Source organism: Pocillopora damicornis, chromosome 1 (genome assembly GCF_964200805.1).
Source record: "Pocillopora damicornis chromosome 1, jaPocDami1.2, whole genome shotgun sequence".
NCBI lineage: Eukaryota > Metazoa > Cnidaria > Anthozoa > Scleractinia > Pocilloporidae > Pocillopora > Pocillopora damicornis.
In genome coordinates, this window is record NC_142670.1 from 10,210,861 (window position 1) to 10,231,900 (window position 21,040).

Below are 21,040 nucleotides of genomic sequence, written 5' to 3' on the forward strand. Positions count from 1 at the left end.
CTGATTCCGTAAAGGCTCTGAGACATTCCTATGATTCCCCCTACATTGGCAGTTAACTGACAGTCAAGTTTCTGTAATAGTTCCCCGTTAATCTTTTTGGGTGATACCAAATGATACCCCCCCCCCCCCCCGCTAAAATCCTCTCCCCACCTGACGATGAATATTTACTGGTGAATACCGCGGGCCGCCATTTTTTTAAAAACCTGGGAGCGAGTTTAATGACGTCATATTAACCTCTCTTGTGCGGCAAATTAAGGCGCTATGTTGTTAAACGTTCGACGCTATTTTTTCCCTACTGTAAAATTCGAATTCTCGTACCTTTTCTAAAATGCCCTCGGCGTGTATTGCAACTGGTTGCACCAACATTAGTACGTCGAGAAGAAAACGGTGGGTTTCCTTTTACAGATTACCCCTCGAAGACAAAGAGCTTTTGCAAAAATGGTTGGTAAACTTGAGGAGAACAAGGCTTCCTTTACGTTTGGACAGAAGCTACGTTTGCTCGGATCATTTCGAACCTGAGTGCTTTGGTAGGGACATAAAGGTACGCAGAATTGAGCTCGTTTACTTTGTTCCATGGGCTGCTCTTTTCAAGTCAGATCGCTCCACTTTACCGTCAATTCGTTTAACTCACTGTAATTATAGACAATGTAACAAAAGTCAGTACAATTCAAAGAGAGTTGTGATTAAATGCTGCCGAAGTTTTTAGGTTAGTGAAAAGTCTTAGGGAAGGTAGTTTGTTCACATATCTGCAAAATTCTGTCAAACCACGCTGTTGACCTCACAGTGTGACATAGCGGCTTTGTAATTCATAATTATACAGTTGCGCCTGAGAGTAATACAGCTTCCCAGTATGTGCAGGTTGACTGATTTTGTGATTATTTTGAATTCAGTTTGCTGGTTGACCTAAGTATATCATGAAATTTCTAGATATGAACCATGTTTTGAAAGATTTGGTAGAAAACTGGTTAGATGGACACAACTTTGTTATATTTGATGGGGGCGAGTTGGTGTGAGGTAACGTGGCAAAGGAGAGACAACTTCTTGAAAAGTGTTAATTGATTTTGAATGCATATTTCACATGCAACTTTCCAATGAATAAGTTGCAGGTTACTGGATCCTTGTGTTTGTGCAAAGGTGTCTGGGATCTCCAGAATTAAGATTAGGAAAGGAGCAGAATGTGTTTAAAAACAGGAAAAAAATAAGAAAAAATATGTAGAAAAATACAAAAAAAACAAAAACAAACAAACAAACAAATGCTGTTATTTTTTTATGAAGACACAGGATTAGGGTCGGGCAAAAAGCTTCTCAAGTACTAGATTGATTTTTCCCATTCTTAGCATTTTAAGCATTTTTGTTGTATGTACAAGCAAACCCACGCAGAATAGATTGAATTCTAAATTTATTGCCTGCATGTATATATAAATCTTCAAGCTCCATCAAGACTCTTGCTTAACAACTTGTGAGTTATGATCCCCAACTACATGTAATTTTTGCTTATTTCTTATTGCCCCTCAGTGGCTTTCATATGTAATTTTCCTCCCATCTACAACACTTAATTCAAGGTAGCATTTATTTGAGGGTGGTATTTATCTAATAGTTAAAAATAGAGCTTTTAAGTGCAGCTGCTAGACTGATTTTCTTATAACAGCTTGCGTAGGCATGAAGCCTTTGACAGACAAGCCATCTTCTGACTTTTTCTGTTGTTATTGTTGTTTTCCGCTCCACAGGCAGAGCTAATGGATCAAAGGCCAAAACCACCACTGTTAGAAGGATCAGTTCCCACATTATTCAGTCATAACAATTTTAGGTCCAAGGTCAAGAAAAGAGTTGTTAGTGAAGAGCGAAAAAAGAGAAAGGAAAAAGATGAGGTAACGGGTCCTGTTTTGTTATTCCTAGTTTTTTTCCTAGAAAATTTTCTCTTCAACCCTTTACTGTACACTTCCTTTAGTACAGACATGGAGAATTAGCTTCTTCCATTGACAGTTGTTTCCTTTCTTCTCATGATCTTAGTTCAGCGATGTTACTTAACCCTTTAACTCCCTGAAGTGATTAACATCTCACTTCTCCCCACAATATCCATACATTATCCAGCAAACAGGTAATGAGAATACTCAAACATATCAAGTAAGATTTGTTGTCTTGATTTAACACCAAATTCTTGTTACTAATTTAAAAGGAAATATGTTGTAGCTGCTGGGGAGAATTGACTATCAGATCTTGGGAGTTAAAGGGTTAAAAAGGAATTAGTTGTTTGTCTCTCTTACAAGTACTGTGGGGTTGAAAAGGCTAAAGGTTTTAGCTATCATTTTTTTTATCGATTATAACCTTGAATTTGACTTAAAGATGAACTGCCATACATCATGGGACATACAACAAAGCAATAACAACAATGATGTTACTAATAATGATTGTAAACACCATTGTTATTATTATTATATTGGCATAATTAACAATTACTCTTCAAAGTGGAGTTAAATATTCACCACTTTCACCAACATTGACAGAGGTAAATAATTATTTTAGTATATTCCACCCAGATACCAGATACCAGGTACCAGTATTTCTTTCAGTGCACTGAAAAATGATCTGAAATTAAACTCTTGACATGTGATTTTGTCTTATCGGCTACCGAAGGTGAATAATACTTGCTATTCACTTCCAAACTAGCCAATGAGCATGATCCAAAAGCTCTAGTAACTTGTGTGTTATACTCTAATATTATTATTATAAATATTATTACTAGTATCATTTTTATCATTATTATTATTATGATTATTATTACCATTATATATCAGCTAAATGATCATTTGAAAAAGGAAATGTTTATAACATACTTGTAATTAATGTCAAACTTAGCATTAGGAATTTGTACAATTTTTATGTTTGTATTCCTGTCAAACGTAATTGCTCAAACCAAATAATTGATAGAAATCAATAGGTGTTTCTAAGATAGTTGTTAATAGATTGATACCAGTAAATGATGACAAACTGAAGAAGAACATTTGTGTGACTTCACTCACTCGCTCGTTCACTTGTTCAATCGTTCTTTTTTCTTTTCTATAGATTTTGATAGAATTACTTGGACCACATTTTTACATGAAGCCATCAGCACCACTGAACACACAAGTTGTGAAGCGCGAATCCCCGATGGAGTTTGAAAATATAGACGGTGAATTTAGCATTCAGTCTCTTCTGCCTGAGTTTGCTCGAGCTTACAACAACGATACTTGCACTGATAACGATCAAACTCGAACAATTTGCGAGAATGACGTAGGTATTAGCCACAAGCAGATCGGAACTGACACCGAGAGCGACTTAAGCACCGTTAATGAGCAAGCCCAAACAGAAACCGAGAATGACGTTTGTACCAGCCACCAAAAACATCCAACAGGTACCCAAGATGTGTTCGCATTACCCAGTATTTGCAACGGACAAGAACCCAACGGTACCATGATCACTTATAACGTGAATACAACCCAGGGGCAAACGGAAAAGTGGGTGATTGTTCTGATCAAGTGTAAGGAAGGGACACGTGTGAACATGAACTTTGGACACAACATTAATCGGCAAAACAAATCTAGCACTTCAGAAACATCGTGCCAAACTGAAGAAGAGCTTGCAAGGGAAATAAAACCCTCTATGGTATCTGTCGAGACGCAATGGGACAGGGATGATTTTCTTCCAAGTCTTGAGCTCGTTCAACGTGACCACACCTACAGTGACACCAAGAGAGTCTCAAAGAAGAAACTTTCTTGAAGAATTTTCCTTCTTATTGCTTTGCCTCCCTGCAGGGGTTTGACTAACTATTACCATGAGTGGCTGCCGATAGTGGCTGTACCCGAAAAAGAGGCTGTAAGGGGGGAACCCAAACGCTCGAGCCTTCTAGGAGGCCAAACAGACGGTAGTAAGAGTTCTTACGGGCATCGTTAGTAACCTCTGCTCTGTAAAGTATCTGTGCTCTCTGATGCTAAGACGACGACGATCGACAGAAAGACCCTGGTTCGACTTGTAGGATTACGAGCAGCCCTCCTTTTCGGCGAAGTCCGTCGGAAGAGTCCAAGAAACTCACTTGAAAAAAAAAATAATAATGAAAGATATTTCAGCTCGCCGCGCGGAATTCACGGAGCGAGGTGTACGTAAGGACCCGACTTTCTGTGTGCTAACTCCCAGAGTTCTGCGCGGCTCGCTAACATCCATCTTTTTTTTGTTTTGTTTGTTATTCTTATTTTTACACGGGCGCCGAAAAAGTAGGGACTGTTTGCAGTCTTGGCATTTTATGTAATTGAAATTTTATGAAATGGATGAAAAACTATGATCAATAATCAAGGCTCATTTCTACTGATCTGTCTTTAAATTTTTGAGCATCCGGCTGTGAGGCTTGCAGCATTGGACATTTTCCCTTTGCTGAAGTCATATTTGTTGAGTTACAAGGTTGAAAGTCTTACCCAAAAGACAATTGTAATAAAAGTTTTGAAACAAAGTTGTTGACATCAAGGGTATTTAATCAGGGAAATGAAGATATTAACATAACCGAAACGAAGAGAAGAAAAAGAGCGACCATAATACTTTTCCTGTAGTTGTTTCAGTTTCTACTTTTACAAAGGCCGTTGGCGGTTGGTTAGCTTGCAAGCAGGCCCTCATTGTCATCAGTACGACCGCAGACCTATCACTGGCTCGCTTTGCTTAAGGCCTCAAACCTTCTTAGAGGGCGTTGATACACTCGTGCCGCGAATGGAAGTCATCCCGAGGAACTACCTGTAAAGGTGAACGAATGAAAAGCCTTCTATGGTCTACGAACACACGCATGCCGAGCGCAAGTCAGCCCCCCGCATTCTGTCAGATATGCAGATTTCCCTGACACTCCGAAAGAGGCAAGGCACTGTGAGGATAGTGACTTATGGCGATCTGGCCAGACCTCGAACCTAGTGCTTTCGATCCGGACTCCTGGCGCGGAAAATTTTGCCGACTTCATAACGCACCAGAAGCGCTCAGATAGTGCTCGTGCCAGTCCTATTCCGCTTAACACTTTGCACGAAGAGCTAGCCGTTAAGTCACCGTGAACCTCGCACTGTAAGACGCCTTACTTGACACCGTGAAATAATATGACAAGGAGATTCTAAAGACTGAAAGTTTTTTATTTTTCTTACAACAAAGCCTCAGTAAAATACTGCCATTTAAAGATCATACAAATTGAAAACGTTTAATTACCAAAAATATTTACTTAATGTAATAAAATAAGTATAATTTTAATAGCAGTTCTCTTCTTGAATAAATCATTTTAACCTTTTTTCTTTAGCAATCAAATATTCTTACATCATATGCACTGTGACGAAGCACTCCTTTTCTTGTAAAATATAAACTTACTTGTCAACAAACGACTATACATATCTCGCCCATTCGCTAATGAAAAGGCTCGTTTTCCGTGGGAAAGATGCAGCAATTTATACGACGTACCACACTTGTAATTAATATTAAGTATCTTATATCTCTGGACCAATGTCAGTATCACATCAACTGCGCACTCACCCCTCCCCTAACCCAACATTAACCCTAACTTGTTATCAGTTGACTGTTGTTGGGGTAAGGGAGGGGTAGGTGCGCAGTTTCTCGGAGACTTACATGGATCCATAATTCTAATCTACGACTACAACGTTTCTAGAACACCAGGTACTTAAATTTTTCTCTCCTTAGTGAAGTGGCTTCAAGTGTTAAATAATTCAGATCATAATCAATACACTAATTTTTATTTCTATAATATACTTTGTATTTCTTTTTTTAATTTTGTATTTTGTTTTGTTTGTTTTTTGTTTGTTTTTTTTTGTTTGCTTGTTTTTTTTTACTGATCAAATAACCAATCACAATTTCTTCTAAATATTAATATTGTAACTCAGGGGAACAAACTTCCATGCATTTCTCACTCATGCTGAGCTCTACGAAAATTAAATATTCTTATGTATAACAGCTATCCAATAGCATCTAAATAATTTTGCGTACTTTTACTAAAAACAGTGTCCATTAATTCTCTTCTTTCTCTTGGTCTATCACAAAGTTTACTATTTCGCTCCCTTTTTTCTGACTGGACGCTTTGAACTGATTATAATGTTCTCTGAGCGGTATCATTACAATGTTGATGTTTTTCGCTCGAAAATAAGCGGAAAACCTACTATTTTAACCACAATCTTGGGCAAAACTCCTGATAAAATAACCGTTAAATTGCCTGTCCGGAGCGAGCTGTGTTTCTAAGAGGGGCTCAAACGGCAAAACCACAAGACAAGCAAATCATCGATTTCAACTTGCACATAACTAGATCACTGAAAGTTGTTTCTGCAGATATTGTTGTTCCATTCGTTTTTCATCTGCAAACTTAATTTACTCAGTTTTTTCTTTCGCTGTTTTCTGGCTATATTTAAATACTACACTGCTTTTCTAAAACACGAAGAATCCCAGTAATAATTAGTTACTTCTACAACAGTTCTCGTCAAGTATGACACTGTGAAGCCAATATGAATAATACTGAATCTGTTTCCCTTCAGAAAACTACTATCGATTCCCGCCGCTAACCCACTAGAAGTTCCAACCATTTTTTTTTCTCTATTTTTTTAACATTTGTAAGATGTTATTTTGGAACTATGTTCATTTTAAAACTCTTCTCAACTCACCAAATTTCGTAATGTAACGCCGTTTGTACTTCACCCTGCGAACACGTTGAAAAAGTGTAAAAGGGCTCCAGTGATCCGTGCGCCTTAGTTCCATTTCTCGTTCCCCCAAATATTGGGGAGCATTAAGTATGCATACCTAAATAAATCTTATGAACCCTTAATTCTTTTGTAAAATAGTAAAAAAACTATCAGTGTTTTTAACGAATTCCACAAAAAATCTTTGTCTTCTATCTACATTGTACTAATTTCATCTTGTTAAATAGACTGATGTTGGTTTATCTAATTTTAACACTTCATATACTTCCAAAGAAATTTCAACAAATAGTTTGGCTTTTTCATCCTTGTGATAAATAAGTATATCCACTATGTTCAAGCAAAGGAAAAATAAATCTCTTTACGAATAACGATATTTGAATATGATTTTCATTTCACTAAATATTTAACGTAAATACTGTTCGCAATTAAATTATCAGCAATTGATTAGAAATTCAGTCGAGCGCAAACTAAGTACAACAAAACGTGCAATAGAGAGGCTAGAACTTTCCTATTTACAAACCTCGCTAGAATTATTTCTGGTCAATTTGTCTAAATAAGCGTAATGGTGAACAAATCAATTTTCATTTTTGAGCATATTAGATAATGCAACAAAACATTTCTTATTTACAATCGTACTTACTTCGCAACCTTCGTAAAAGGTTATTCAAATTGCAAAAGAACTCGTTTTAATAGGCGTCGTCCATTCGAAGGAGAAGGTGCTAGCTATTTCAATCGACAATTCATTTGGCTTTGTTTAAAACCAAACTTATTTTCCCTTATTCATTAAGTATCGTCTAAGTACGTTTAAGCCTCTCGGTAAGTGGAAAGACGCAAAACAACAAAACAAGCGAGCGTGCCTCGATCGGCAAATGAAAATGAAGCCGTTTCTCTAACTAGCGCACACACCGGTCATTACGCTCTTGCTCCCCTGCTCGCTCTTTCTGGCGTTCCATTGTGTAAGATCCTGGAATACGTTAGTATCAAGAGGGCTCACAATAATCTGTGGTTCACAAGCACACGATTTTATGACAAAGAAATCAGGACCGACAGGAAAGAGGAATGATAAGTGAAAAAAAAAAGGGGGGGGGAAATAAACCATTCTCATCCTGTTTATCAAAAAGCGTCATTTCATGTTGTTCAGTTGGTTTGCTATGAGAGGCAACAAAATTTACCAAAACGCTTTCGCTCGTTAGCCTCCGCGTTCGGTCCTTTTTTTCGTTTAAGTGGACTTACTTTACTCTTTAGCTTCACAACTCGAGCTAAATGTAATAACTAAATTGCTACCTCAGCTACCTCATTACCAAACACCGTACCATGATAATTCTACGAACCACTCATCCCAAACATGGGTGCAAAATAAAGAAAATTTCCTTTACTAAGACTACATTTTCCCTAAAAATCTGCTTCGTCTTCGCAACGCCGCTTCACTTCAGTGGGGTATAGTTAAGTAAGGCAGCCAATTTCAGACTGTAGAGCTAGTTAACTGATTCTACTGTAGAAGATGACTTAACGGCGCGTGATGCATTTCCTAACTCGTCTTACCGCATACCCATCCCACCTGACATAAAGGCCATTGTATCTCCTTGACTACTCGTTGTCAACGTCGACTGCGCATGACTGCTACTGGGTACCGTAGTGACCGCTGGTGGCCAGGGTTCTGCGGTTGGCCTCAACCCAGAAGACATAGGGGCCTGCGTCGAATCTGAATACTGTACATGCTCAGCTGGCGACTGCCAAGAGCGTTGGAACCCCCCCATATGTTGCGGGGACGACCAGTAATCAGTGGTTGGTGAGCGCACGCCACTGCCCGTGGGAGATGAGTAGCGCCGCTGACCTCTCATTGCATAACCTTGGGGCTTTGGTGACCACGCCTCAAAAGACGAAGATGGGGCTCTGGAAATAAATACGGTACCATTAACCATGGTGAAAAATAAGTTACATACTCTCAGTATGAGTTACTTCTACTAGTAAAAACAGAAGCTTGTGGAATCGAGCCTTTAAGGTACTAATTACGTTATCTATCTGGTCTTAACCTTCGGCTCAGATTTTAGATCGAAGTGTACCTACCCATAATTCTGTTGCATTCCACGTGTCTCATCCAATGCTCTATCGGGTAGTCCCGTGGGTCGAGGGCATTGTCTTCGGCCACCCACTCCTCCCATACCAAACGCTGTCCTACCGTCTATCTGAGCTTCGACTGGAACTTCTTCTGACGAAGTGGAACCAGAGCGTACAGAGGACAAACTGCCAGCAGAGGATAGCCTACCGGGGGACTGGTTTGAGCCATATTGGAATGTGTCCCAAGTTTGACCTTGATTTGGAACGCGGGACTTCCACTCCTCAGCCGACATCTGACGGCCGTATCGACCATAATTACCCTGGACAGTTTTAAGATGTCATGAATTAACTGTTTTGTTACCAATGAAAACATTCAATGATTAAAACTGTCTGTCTGATTATTTGTTGGGTTATTATATTTGGAAGGAATTAGTATTTTTGTGTTTGCGTCTTTGTTTGTTGATAAAAGTGCTAATATTCTGTTAAGGTTGAGAAACTTATTCATCATTGAGATGGTCGCCTAGTCATCAACTCCGTTTGTTTAAAGAGGGCATGTTTCTGAAGAAACTGTCATGCTACGTCATATCGCGCAGAAGTGTGCGCACATCCGGGATATTTACGGGTGCAAGGGCACTAAGTGGGGGAGGAGAGGGGAGTACTGCAAGATCATTTGGTTGGTCAATTGATAGTGCACAGTGCATAGTGGCCACCGTTGAGTGTTTCTACAGCTGACGTTTCGATGTTTAACCCTTTGTCAAAACTTAACATGTCTCTTTGTTTGTTTGTTTGTTTTTATGTTGTAATTTAGTCTTCTAACGTTTTCATCTCTAACCTGCTGGAACTGCCACGGTTTTCCGGATCCATCGCTATGCTTTCCTACTAAAGGCTTCTTCCCATCCGGAATCGGTGACGCAGGGAACTTCGGTGGGGTGTTACCCTGCAGCAACATCTCATTAATGTACTGTGTAGCAGTGCTACCATACAGTCTGCTAAGATTATTCCCCTGAGAAGGCCCCGGCATGTCGAACATAGGAGAAACGGGTTGGCTACCAGTTCCTTCTTGCTTGAATTTCTGCTGCAAGAAGTAGATGTGCTCTCGGTATTTGTAGACCTAGGCAAAAGCAAGAATACCGAAACTGTCAGTTACAAACGGTAAAATAGCTGGAGGGAGGGGGGGCTTTGGGGTCGAAGTAATTTCTCCTACCCCCTTCCACTTCATTACCCCCCCCCCCCCAACACCCTTTCTAAACATGCCGCAGGCAGGCTACCAAGGAAACAAGCAACGTTACATTGCTTGAAATTGGTTCGAAATGTAGCAGAAAAATGAATTTAGTTAAGTTTGGGAATGAATGACCATTTAAAATTTCAAACCACCCCCCTTCTTTTGTTTGTTTGTTTTTTCGGCCAGGAGGTGGCTATATGGTGCATACCGAATATCGGACATATTCTTCAATTGTATTCTAATTATTAAAAAGGACAATTCAAAGACCAAATCACCACTGGTCGCACAAATTTTGATAAAAAAAAAAATTGCTTCGTAAATTTCCTTTGTTAACTGTTATCATCGATCCGCTGGCAATAAAGTGCTCCCACCACAAGTGCTGGAAATGCACTAGATGATTACTGGAGAAGCTCGCTGGCCGCTAAAAAAGTTTTCGGAGAACACACTGTACATGGCACACTTCTCACCTGCTCCTGAAGGGAAGAGATACGAGATTGATAGTTTTCCAGGTCTCTCTTCAATTTGTCTTTTAGAGACAAGGCACGCTCTTTCTCTTTCCTTTCGTTCAAAAATTCTTCACGGTATGTTTCGTTCTGTGAATGAAGAAAAAAGAGGATGACGAGAAACTGAAAATAAGTTCAAGTAGGTAACGTAGTTGGCATGTAGTCATTTAATGTCTTTTACGCAGGAAGAAGTATTTAAATGGTTGAAGAGAGAAACCGCTTTTGGAGAGCTGGGCAAAGGAACTTAAGGGTCAGACGAAAACAGGGCTGGGTTTAACTCTTACTAATCAGAGCTGCAAGCTTCAGACAGAACAGAAGAATACTCGTAGTCTTACCTGTCTCTGAAGAGCAATTAACTGTTCGATGCTAGGCAAACCGTTGTCGTGAATATGTTTCTTCAGTCTCTTGAAGTCGTCAATCTGATCCTCTTGATCGCAGTGAAATCGGACAAATTCTTCGCTTTTAACCTGTTGGCAAAAGCAAGATCCATGAATCATTAGGACTTTAACAAGTCTTGTTGTTTAAGGCTTCTGCAGAAATACTGAATGGCGCGCCAGTTGCTTCAGACCATGAAGTGGCACGCCCGTCAAACAAATGAATTAAACGTGGAGCTCTATATGAGCCGCGGACCTTTATATGAGCCGAACCAAATCAGCGTCTGAATCAATTAAGAACACCTGCTTCATTTTGAAACGGCTCAGTTGTTTCTCCCCGCTTGGCTTGATGTCACTGTTGAAGGTATTCAGGTTACAGATTTTATCTCTTGTTGAACTGTAAGTTCAAGGGGATTTTTAAGAAGTTCTGTCATAATGCTGGCATATGCTCGATGCTCTGACTATAGCATTATGCCTTAAATTATGCCGGCATAATTTATCTGACCCTCTTTCTCTGCAAAAGCTTTGAGGAGGCTTTGATTCAGATAAAGTAAGTTGGTATTATCAACTGAGTTGATAACGTAAATTGGCCACCGTTAAGAGTTTCAAATCTGACTTTTCGAACGTTAGCCCTTCGTCGTTCGTTATCACGAAAGGCTTAAGCTCGAAACGTCAGCTTTGAACTCGTTACGGTGACCAATTTAAGTAATCAACTCAGCTAATAATACTACATTACCTTGTTTTACTTTGCCATCGACGCAGCACCACAGTTTCTTTAAAACTTACCTTTTTTATTCATTAGATTCAGACAAACGGACAAAGAAATACAAAAAGCTTACTTGCAATGATTTCATGTTTTTAGACAGATTCTCGACCTGCTGCCTCAAAGATTTCTGTTCAGCAATAGAAGCGAACTTTTCTTGTGTTTCTCTCTCAAGGATTTCCTGCATTTCCTGAGCTCGGTACAGTAATTGGTCATATTCGTGTTTCTGCTTCTGTTCATTTGCCTGATATTGTACAACTGTTTCCTGTAGCTGCCTTTTCTCTTGTTGCAGTTGGTTTATTTCACCACGCAACTCGTTTTCATCTTTCTCGCGACTTTCTTGCAATTCCTTCAAGCGTTTTTCCAGCTGGAAAGAAAAGTAATAGTATAAAAACTGACTTAAAAATTGTTTCTGAGATGTTTACCGACCAAACTGGCAAAAATAAAGCTATAAAAAAATCTTGACTAAAAAGTCATCCCCGCGTTTCCCGCGCTTTGTTTTGATTGGTCACCCTGTCAAAATGCCCGGATGTGCAAGCGTATCGGAAGGCGGGAAAATTTGGCGCACTCTAATGTGGCGCTCAAGGGGAATTGTGGACTTTCATTATTTTCTGAAATCTTTACATTAACTGAAATGATAGCAAACATTTTGCGTACTTCGTTTAGAGAGCTTCCAATCCAGCTTCAAAGTAAGTGAATCCATCACCTCGTTACATGTGGTTTCATTTCTATTTTCCCCTTAAATTTCCTTTTCCATTCTTATTGGGTTTGCTCATGAATAATTGAGCCGCGAGTAGATACAACTGAAATGATCCCGACTATAAAAGTTTCATTTTCGAGCGCTGGTTGTTTCTTCAACTGTTTCCCTCAATCGTGAGAGACATTATGGACTCAAAACAAAACTACAACATAAAAATTTTAATGAATCAGTGATGCTCTTTGCGAAAAACAAATCTAAACAACATACAAGATCATTCTTTAAAAAAAAAACATGGACATGACGTTATCGACATTGCTGATCCTAGCAGCATAGAGGACACTTGTTATATATGAACTTCGTAATGGGCCTTGCTCACCACAGCCGGCGTCTCTGTGGCTCAGTGGAAGAGCATCGGAGCGCGGAATTCTAAGGTCTAAGGGTCGATTCCTCATGAGGACTCTGAATTTTTTCTTTGTTCCACTATCGTGACGAGACGAAAAAACAGCTATCTCTGAGATATTAAGATATGGAGGAAGATGTTTTTTCGTCTTGTCACGAGCGAGGGACAAAGAAATAATTCTGAGTCCCCATGTTAAGATATGTATGATATTCACTAGCCGGAAGGTCCGTATTAGGAAAAACTGTGCCCGGGGTCTTGGATACCGCCCGAGGCCGTAGGCCGAGTGCAGTACTCAAGACAGATGTACACTTTCGAACAGCAGTAAAAACCCGGGTTAGAGGACTCTCACAACGATTTTGTCTTCAAAAACAGTCAATGATCTAACTTTTATTACACATTTTCAATTTAAGGTTTACCTCTGTTCAGTTAAAAATGGCATGGAAAGTTTACGAGTTATTATACGTAAATTCAAATGTATGTTTTAAAGTTTTGAATGTCTGTTTGTTTGTTTGCTGCACGGGTGAATGGCGTGTGTAAATATTGACTTTTCTTCCATGAAAATTTGCATCTTAAAGTCTCTCTCATGAACCGATTGAAAAGAGCACATTGCAAAACTAAGAGCGGTGTGGACTGCTGGAATGCGCGAAATTAGCCAATCAGACTGGGGGAATTTATATTCTAGACTGCTGAGATGCTTGGGAGAAAAGAAGTTCTTAACTTCAATTAACTTACTTGTAGTTTCTCAGAGTAAACTTGATTCATTTTCTCTGTAACTTGACTCATTTCTTTTTCCATGTTCTCAAACTTGGTCTTCAAAACCACTTGCCCATCACTTGAACAAACAACACAACCATTTGCCACAGACTGGTCTGATTTATCCTTGGTTCCTTCATTTTGAAAATTCCTTGTTTGATTTCGAGAGGGTTCTGCAGTTTGGTCATGAGAGCAGCTGCAACCATTGCATTCGTCCTTTAGCTGAGAGCAATCTCCCCCATTTGTCTTGCTGTTGTTCATGTTTGTTCTCCCAATTGACCTTGAGGTTTTTTCGTCCTTCATAACATCTAGTTTTTCCGCTAGTGCAGAACAAAGGACATCTTTTACTCTCAGGGCCCTCTCTAGCTTTTTTGTCTTGGATATGTACTGCACAAGCTGAGATCTGAAAAGTGTTGAGCACCCTACAGTATGGTAATAAAAAATAAATAAATCAATAGAGAACAAAGAATAAATATCACAGAGCAAGTGCACATCTATAAACATTTACAGATGTACCATTTGCATTTACCAAAATTTGCTAAATAATGTACCTAGCAGACCAAAAACATGGCTCATAATTTTGTTATTCACTTAAAATCTTCTCTAGCTGAGCATGAACCCAATGTTTCTTAATTCTCTGTGATTGCATTTTCTCAATTTGCAGTTTTGATGCCCCATATATTTTTAAAGGGGGTAAGTTTCTAAAGAAAGTGTGGTACTTTGTAAGTGGGAGAGTGTATCAGGAAGCTCTTACCAAAGGCTAACACTCAATACATCAACTTTTAAACTCTTTACAGTGGCCAATTTATGTTATTTTAACTCAGTTGATAATACCAAATTACCCATATATTTTTATACTCCCAATAGAATTTTGGACTTTGTCCCAAGGACACAAAACAGGTTCATAGCCAGGGCAGGGCTCAAACATAGAAATCTCTACCCACAAGCTAATGCACCAAACAATAAGCCACTGCATGGGTCTTCCATAACTTATTCTTATATCAACACTCACTTTCACAACAGTTTCCTTTTGGTTCTTGATCACGAGTTACTTCTTCCAATAACCCGACTTGCTTTTGAAGTTCTTTATTAGCTTGTAGTAGGTTTGTGATCAAATCTGTATTCTTGAACAAAACAACAGAAAAAAGTTAAAACAAAGAACAAACAAATTGCAGCAATGCGATAGAACTAGATAATTTGATTTATCAGCAAAGAGCATCACCAGTGTATACATTTTGAACGATCTTAACAAGGTTGATTATTTTAAACATAATCATTTCTTTTCAACCCTTTAACTCCCAGATCAAATTTGCGATTCTCCTTACTGTCAATCATAACAAGTCTTATAATATTAATGCAGAGAATTTAGTATTAGATCAACTAATTATCCCCAAATTGATATTTTTCTTTATTCTCAACACTTATCTGGTTGAAATTTTATTGAAATTGTAAGGAGAAACTCTGTCTTGGTCACTCATGGGAGTTAAAGTGTTAGCACTGGCTATAATCACCATACCCTAACAAATCTCCTTTATAAACATCCATATGAAACCCATTCTTTAAAAGATTGCTACAATTATCTTTTCATCCTTTGATCCCAAAGAGTGACCAGCATCTAGGTAAATTCTATTAATAGTATTATCAATGAATTACACTTTGAGGTTATAAGAGTAAAGGAAATGATTATCAATTATAGATGGCCTTGATTTTTAAACAAATTTTGTTCATCATCACCTTAGGATGTGTGTGAAAAACAGCATGGAGAGCAATGGTAATCACTAAACTAAATAGAATGACCTGGCAAGGTTGACCTTAACCAAGAAATCATGTACTTAATCAGTCTTTTCTAAATCAAAGTTTAAGAGGGTACATGAAGAAATAATCCATGCAGTTTTGTCTTGTTTATACACTTTACTTTTTTCTTCTATTATTCCTTCAGCCCCCTAAGGTGACTTCACTCTAAATTATCCATAAAGTATAACATCTGAATCAAACATTTAAGTCATGAGAATGACTAAAATGATTCCTAACCAAGGAAGCTCTTGATTGTTTTACCGACCACAAATACAGGAAATGTCAACAGAACAGTATGGAGAATATACATACTGATGTTTAAATGTAAAGAGTTTGGGAGCTAGGAGAACATGTACATTTCTCTGTAAATGAATTAAGAATGTTTTAATTTGGGTGTTATATGAAAAAAGGAAACACTGCTATGCTTCCAAATTTGTTTGTACATAAGCACCTATATCTACTTCAGATCTTCATCTGCATTAATCAGATCAGATGGCGGCACTTAAGCATCAAGTCAAAAACATCTGATCATATATACATGTGTGTGTGTGTGTGTATTGATAAACAAATAGAAAATTAGTTCAGCAAGGAATAGAAAATATAGTCTGTACAAGTAACACAGTGATCTTGAAATAATGAGTGCATTACATTAGTTTAAATGATACATGGAAAAGAATTTCAATCTTTCATAGCTCCTCGACATTACAAAGATATGAAACTTTATAACATCTTGATTCCAATCTGCTTGAAAAACATGATTAATAGACCTCAAATTTAAAACTATGCTTAAATTTTGATATTTAAAATTCAGGTGTAAGTGTATCTATGGGAAAGTATATTGAAACTCCAAGGATAAGTCACAGGTTAAATGTTAAATCTTCTGGGGGTGAATTGGTTCATTAACCCTTTACATTTTAACATTAGCATGCAAGTTCCCCACACTGTTCTCTATACATCTCCTATGATGCTGAAAAGGAGAATTTGATTTATAATCAGGGGCAACTTTAGTTGGTTATTTATTTCCCTTATGCTTTGGACCTTAATGTATGATTTAGGGGTGATATTGTGAGGAAAAATTATATGTTAGTCACTCTTAGGGGTTTTAAGGTTAAAAATGCTCGATAAAACTAAGAATGACCCCATTAGTTTATGAACAATAATAACAAAAGTGTAATGCCAATAAAAAAAAAAAAATTCACTTATCAAAGATAAGTGGATAGAATTAATTATGAATTTAGCTTTTTACTGAAATTAGTAATATTCATTGATTGTTCATCAGAGTTCTAGCAAAGAATGCAATTAAGGGGAATATTTTGGTATGTTGTGGTATTTTCCATAGTAAAATATTAACTTGTTTATGCCAATATCTAACAGAGAGAGGAGTCATTGAAGCATAAAGCCATAAACTTCAAAATATTCAAATCATGATCATCTCAGAGATCATTTTGAAGTGTACATCAGTTGCTGCTGTTCAGTCTCTTAGAGAAATTGTGATTTAAATAACACCAGCAGTCACAAAATCTTCCAAGATCAAATCGCTACATTACAGTATTTCTACAAAGATGACCTTTTTAGGATAAAAAAGGGCTTAAATTTAATATCGCCGCAGGAGCTTAGCAATTGATGTTACCATGTTGCTTATGGGACTATCTGAATTTTAAGTTTGTAATGTCTGAACACCATGGCAAAACTTAGCAATCATCAAAAGATCATATGCAGGTCAGGATTTGACAGAAACGTCTAATATAGCCGAAAAAGTTTCGCAGACAATGAAGAAAATTCCAAGACCCCTAAATGCCACTTGTATTACAACATAATATCTTTAGCAAGCAGATATCGTGTGATCTCACTTCTCTTGCAACGAGTCCGCTACACACTTTACAAAACTTCCGCGAACGTGTATTCACTCCAACTCATTGAAAAGTTTTAAAAATAGAATCCAGCAAATTGAATTTAAAAGCAAGTTACATCGAAAAGCAGACAAGCTGAACAGACACAGCCGTTCAAAGAAAAACCGCGAGTCTGGCATCGAATTTCACCGAAATCACGACATACAGGTTCAAACGTGAATAAAATATCAGCCAGACACGCAATAATACATGAAGCTGCAAATACGATTTGTTTCCAAAGAGTCAGAGATGAGTTAAGCTGGAAACTGCAGCCGTTGTGTACCAAATTTTACGACTGCGTGAAAACGACATCCGCTTGCACAATGCGAAGAGATGTTTGGCACGCGATCAAATGAAAACCGAAAACAATAGCTATTCGTTTAGTCAATTTGTAGGTCTTGTCGACACAATGCATTGAATGGATAGCTCCAGTTCTAAGAGAAAACCCACGAGCGAAATAGCAGAAATATGGCCTCTTAAGGGAAAGAAAACGATCAGCCTTGTTAAACGATTAATAGGCGGCCTTGATCGCCGAGATGCAAACATCGCGGCGCTTTGGTGCATAGCATGAATAATAGTTTATTACGGTTAATTTACTCTGAACGCACCAACGGAATTGTAAAGACACCGTCTCTAAACTCAACCTGTAATTATGTACTAGAGTATTAGTGGTTATAAGAGGGTAAATGAATTGCGACCGCGGCAAAAATTTGTTGTAACTTAATATGGCGATTGGTTTTGCACAAAGAAGGAAATAAGGCGCTCCACCTCGAAACATGTCAAACCGATAGTCAACACGCGGAAACAAAGAAGCGCCCGACTCACCATTCACGAAAGGAGTCGTCCAGCTCAAAATTAGTGTCATGATGTCGCACTGTTCATTAATTTTTAGCTTCTGCTGTCGATACGAGGGTGATTTTTGCAAAAGAATGGCGTAGACGTCGATCGAAATGAGCTGTCTGCACTGCACGGAGCGCAGCGTTTGGAGTCAGAAATGTAGGCGTGGGGAAATCGCTGAAATCAGCCAAGCAGCCAGTGAATGTACAATTTGCAAAACAAAAGTAAACTTACAAGATTTGTGACCAAGCAATGGTAAACACCACGTGGCAAATCGATTCCGTGAGTTGGAGATATCGCAGCGAGCATTCACACGACGAGTCAAACAACGTCAACAAAAGGCCACTTCAGTTCGTGAGTCGCTAACACAGGGTATCAAATATAACCAACCGAGGCCTTGCAAATCACAATAACATTACAAGCATGCTCGCTAGTGAGGGATAGGGTTACACTTGTCAATGAGAACAAAACAACTCACCGTCGAACTGTCTGTATTTCCATAAACATAATTCGTGTTGTCGTGCTTGAAAGTCACCGATTTCTCGTCGCAGTGCAATTTTTCACTTCTGTGAGCTTTCCGAGTCGGAAGCTGAAGGCCGGCGTCCGCGTTCAAAACAAGAGAATCCTCAGCACATATTTCACCAGCGCCTTTAAAGAAGATTGCGTGTTCGCGGCTAGGCTCTGTGCAAAGGCTTTGCAAAATACCTCGCAAGGCACATAGTCCACGGAGTTTCACCAGCATAGAATTTTTTTCGCGCACTAAATATAGAATTACTCGTCTTAGCTCTTCGTTGTGGTCGCTATATCCCCATTCGTCACCTCCTCCTGGTTCAAGCTCAAAGTCGAAAAGTTCTGCGCCCTCTTCGGGCGGAAACCACATTCTCCACCGCTAACGACCAGACGGGCTTCAAACGACGAGAGCCAAGTTACAAAAAGAATCCTTGGTTTAAAAATACAATGGAGAAAAAATTATCACCACATAGCGTTTTTTGATAGCAGCAAATCACATGCCACCACTCCTCATGATAAATTCGTCACGGTGCGAAATAAAACCGGAAACAAATGGTTCACTCAGGGCAATGTTTACCGGATATTTAATAGATCTTTGTCATCGGTATTATTCCTTACCTTGGTATCATTAGCTAATTGACCCAAAAAAAAAACTGGAAGTGGTAGAGAATGATCAAACTCCGCATATCAAACGTGAAAACACGGCTACAAAAATAAAAACAAATAACTCATCAATATCTTTCCAAGAATTGGATATTATCATTTATTTCTGTTTCTCTCGCCAGGACATGAACGGGGCACGAATGCACGTTGGTACGTGTCTGATTGAAGAACTACGCACAATTTGGAAATTTAGTTGTTTCATTTTTATTTTCCCTTTTTATGAATTTTAATTTTAGTAAACAAAGTGCTATTTTGCAAACGACCGTGACAGTTTACGTTTCACTTTTTGTTCACATGACAGTCATAAGCAAAACCGGTCGCGGTTCTTGCGTGACTGTCATGAACTGCTCAACAATTACGTAACGTAATATTATTAATTACAGGAAAGATTGAGACGGCATAGAAAAAATAGATGAGATGATGAGGATTGAGCCTGTGGGTCGTAGCTGCGCGAAGAGAAAGCGGACGCACAATACCGTATGGCGTGACATAGCTAACGATGCTCCTGAGACACACCCTGTTTTATCCGTGAGTCTCGTCCCAATCTCTTCTCGCTCGAAGCTGGCACAACAGCTCAACCCCTCTATACACACAGTTAACAATGATACTTATGTCAAAAAGGCTTTTAAGCTCGCCTTTTTTTTTTTTTATTCTGATTTTTTTTCTTCAATTTTAATTTTCCTGTTTTTTTTGTCTCGTTATCTGTTTTGTCAGGAGTCCATTACTGAGCTCCTGGTTTGGTTTTTTTTTTTTCCCTTTATGTGAAGGTAGATTATCAGACAGGCAATACATGCAGCCTATTCAATGGTCAAAATATAACTTGATACGCACGGTTATTTTGCGAGTTGCGTGGTATTTTCCGAACCTTGTAGGAAACGTTCCGCCTCAGCCTAACTTTGGCTATTGTATTACGTTCGTTGAATACAATTTATTTTTTAATCTAAAATAAATGAATAAATAAATTGGGTTGACTCGCTCAAGCCGGGATGTCAGGAGAAGGTGTCTAGATCACTTGAGACCATTTTAGCAAACGCCATGAGTTACTTAATACGAGCCACGCCACCTTCGATACCCGTAGGTTTAATTTGATTTCGAAACGTCGAATCAAAAATATCCTCTCCTAACCTAGATCGAAAGTGCTTTCATAAAAACCTCAAAGTGGCAACGAGACGCCATTAAAACAAAGCAGGCCATATGTTTCAGTGGGGGTGAGGGCGTTTAATTGCTTTGCAACCTTTGTAAGCCTAATTTCGGTGAGCGAGGGTTTTCTCGGTATTTTCTTCGTAAAAATGATAGCTGATATCTTTGATTTACCCAGAAGAGATGGGTTGAGAGCGAAACAAATGCTTACCAAAGGGGTGAGTGACAGTCAAAAGGAAGAAGTGGGGAGGGGGTGGGGCAATAGTCTTCTTGCTTTTCCCCACTCCCTGCCCCTACTATCCACTCTAACTCTAATTCAAACATGGCTGCGCACGCTTTCAAGTTACACCTTTTGTGAGAAGTAAAGCACAGCCGGTATGTGCAAGGCACGCGTTGAAACTCATGATCAACGGTTGTATTTGTGCAACTGCTTTTACTATCGCTGGTTGAAACATTCAATAAGTAGGTGTAAAATCTTAAGTCTTGAAGCGATATCTACTAGACGCACAATTACTTAAAAATTTTATCACGTATCATCACTTATTACTCTCAGTGATCTGCACAAAAAGGGCCTTGCGGCTATAATTCCAATGGTCTGACCTTAGGGCTGATGAAGTGTCAAATCCAAAACCATCGAATAATTGACTTTCCATCACAGAAGCATGATAGGAACAATTAACTTTTATATCCATATTTATCATACTTATATCAGGCTATCAGTTGAAATTCAAAATTCATC

General features: G+C 38.6%; 2 protein-coding genes across 4 annotated transcripts; one reads left to right on the plus strand and one right to left on the minus strand.

The window, feature by feature from the left end:
* Window positions 1–230: 230 nt before the first annotated feature.
* Window positions 231–4,480, plus strand: LOC113670533 (uncharacterized). Its single transcript, XM_027186688.2, has 3 exons — window positions 231–541; window positions 1,728–1,868; window positions 3,064–4,480. The coding sequence occupies exons 1-3, from the start codon at window positions 329–331 to the stop codon at window positions 3,754–3,756; spliced, it is 1,047 nt and encodes a 348-aa protein (XP_027042489.2). The 5' UTR covers window positions 231–328; the 3' UTR covers window positions 3,757–4,480.
* A 637-nt stretch (window positions 4,481–5,117) lies between these two features.
* Window positions 5,118–20,302, minus strand: LOC113670532 (uncharacterized). 3 transcript variants are annotated; one of them, XM_089199495.1, is made up of 9 exons: window positions 18,467–20,302; window positions 14,481–14,592; window positions 13,448–13,890; window positions 11,692–11,982; window positions 10,814–10,945; window positions 10,443–10,568; window positions 9,586–9,864; window positions 8,763–9,073; window positions 5,118–8,588 (listed from the first exon to the last, which is right to left on the minus strand). In XM_089199495.1, exons 1-9 carry the CDS (start codon window positions 18,866–18,868, stop codon window positions 8,234–8,236), a joined length of 2,451 nt encoding a protein of 816 aa, XP_089055621.1. In that variant the 5' UTR covers window positions 18,869–20,302; the 3' UTR covers window positions 5,118–8,233. The 3 variants fall into 3 exon arrangements, with proteins under 3 accessions (XP_089055621.1, XP_089055645.1, XP_089055683.1); XM_089199519.1 differs by lacking the exon at window positions 18,467–20,302 and adding an exon at window positions 18,223–18,399; XM_089199557.1 differs by lacking the exon at window positions 18,467–20,302 and adding an exon at window positions 17,977–18,332.
* Window positions 20,303–21,040: the final 738 nt, after the last annotated feature.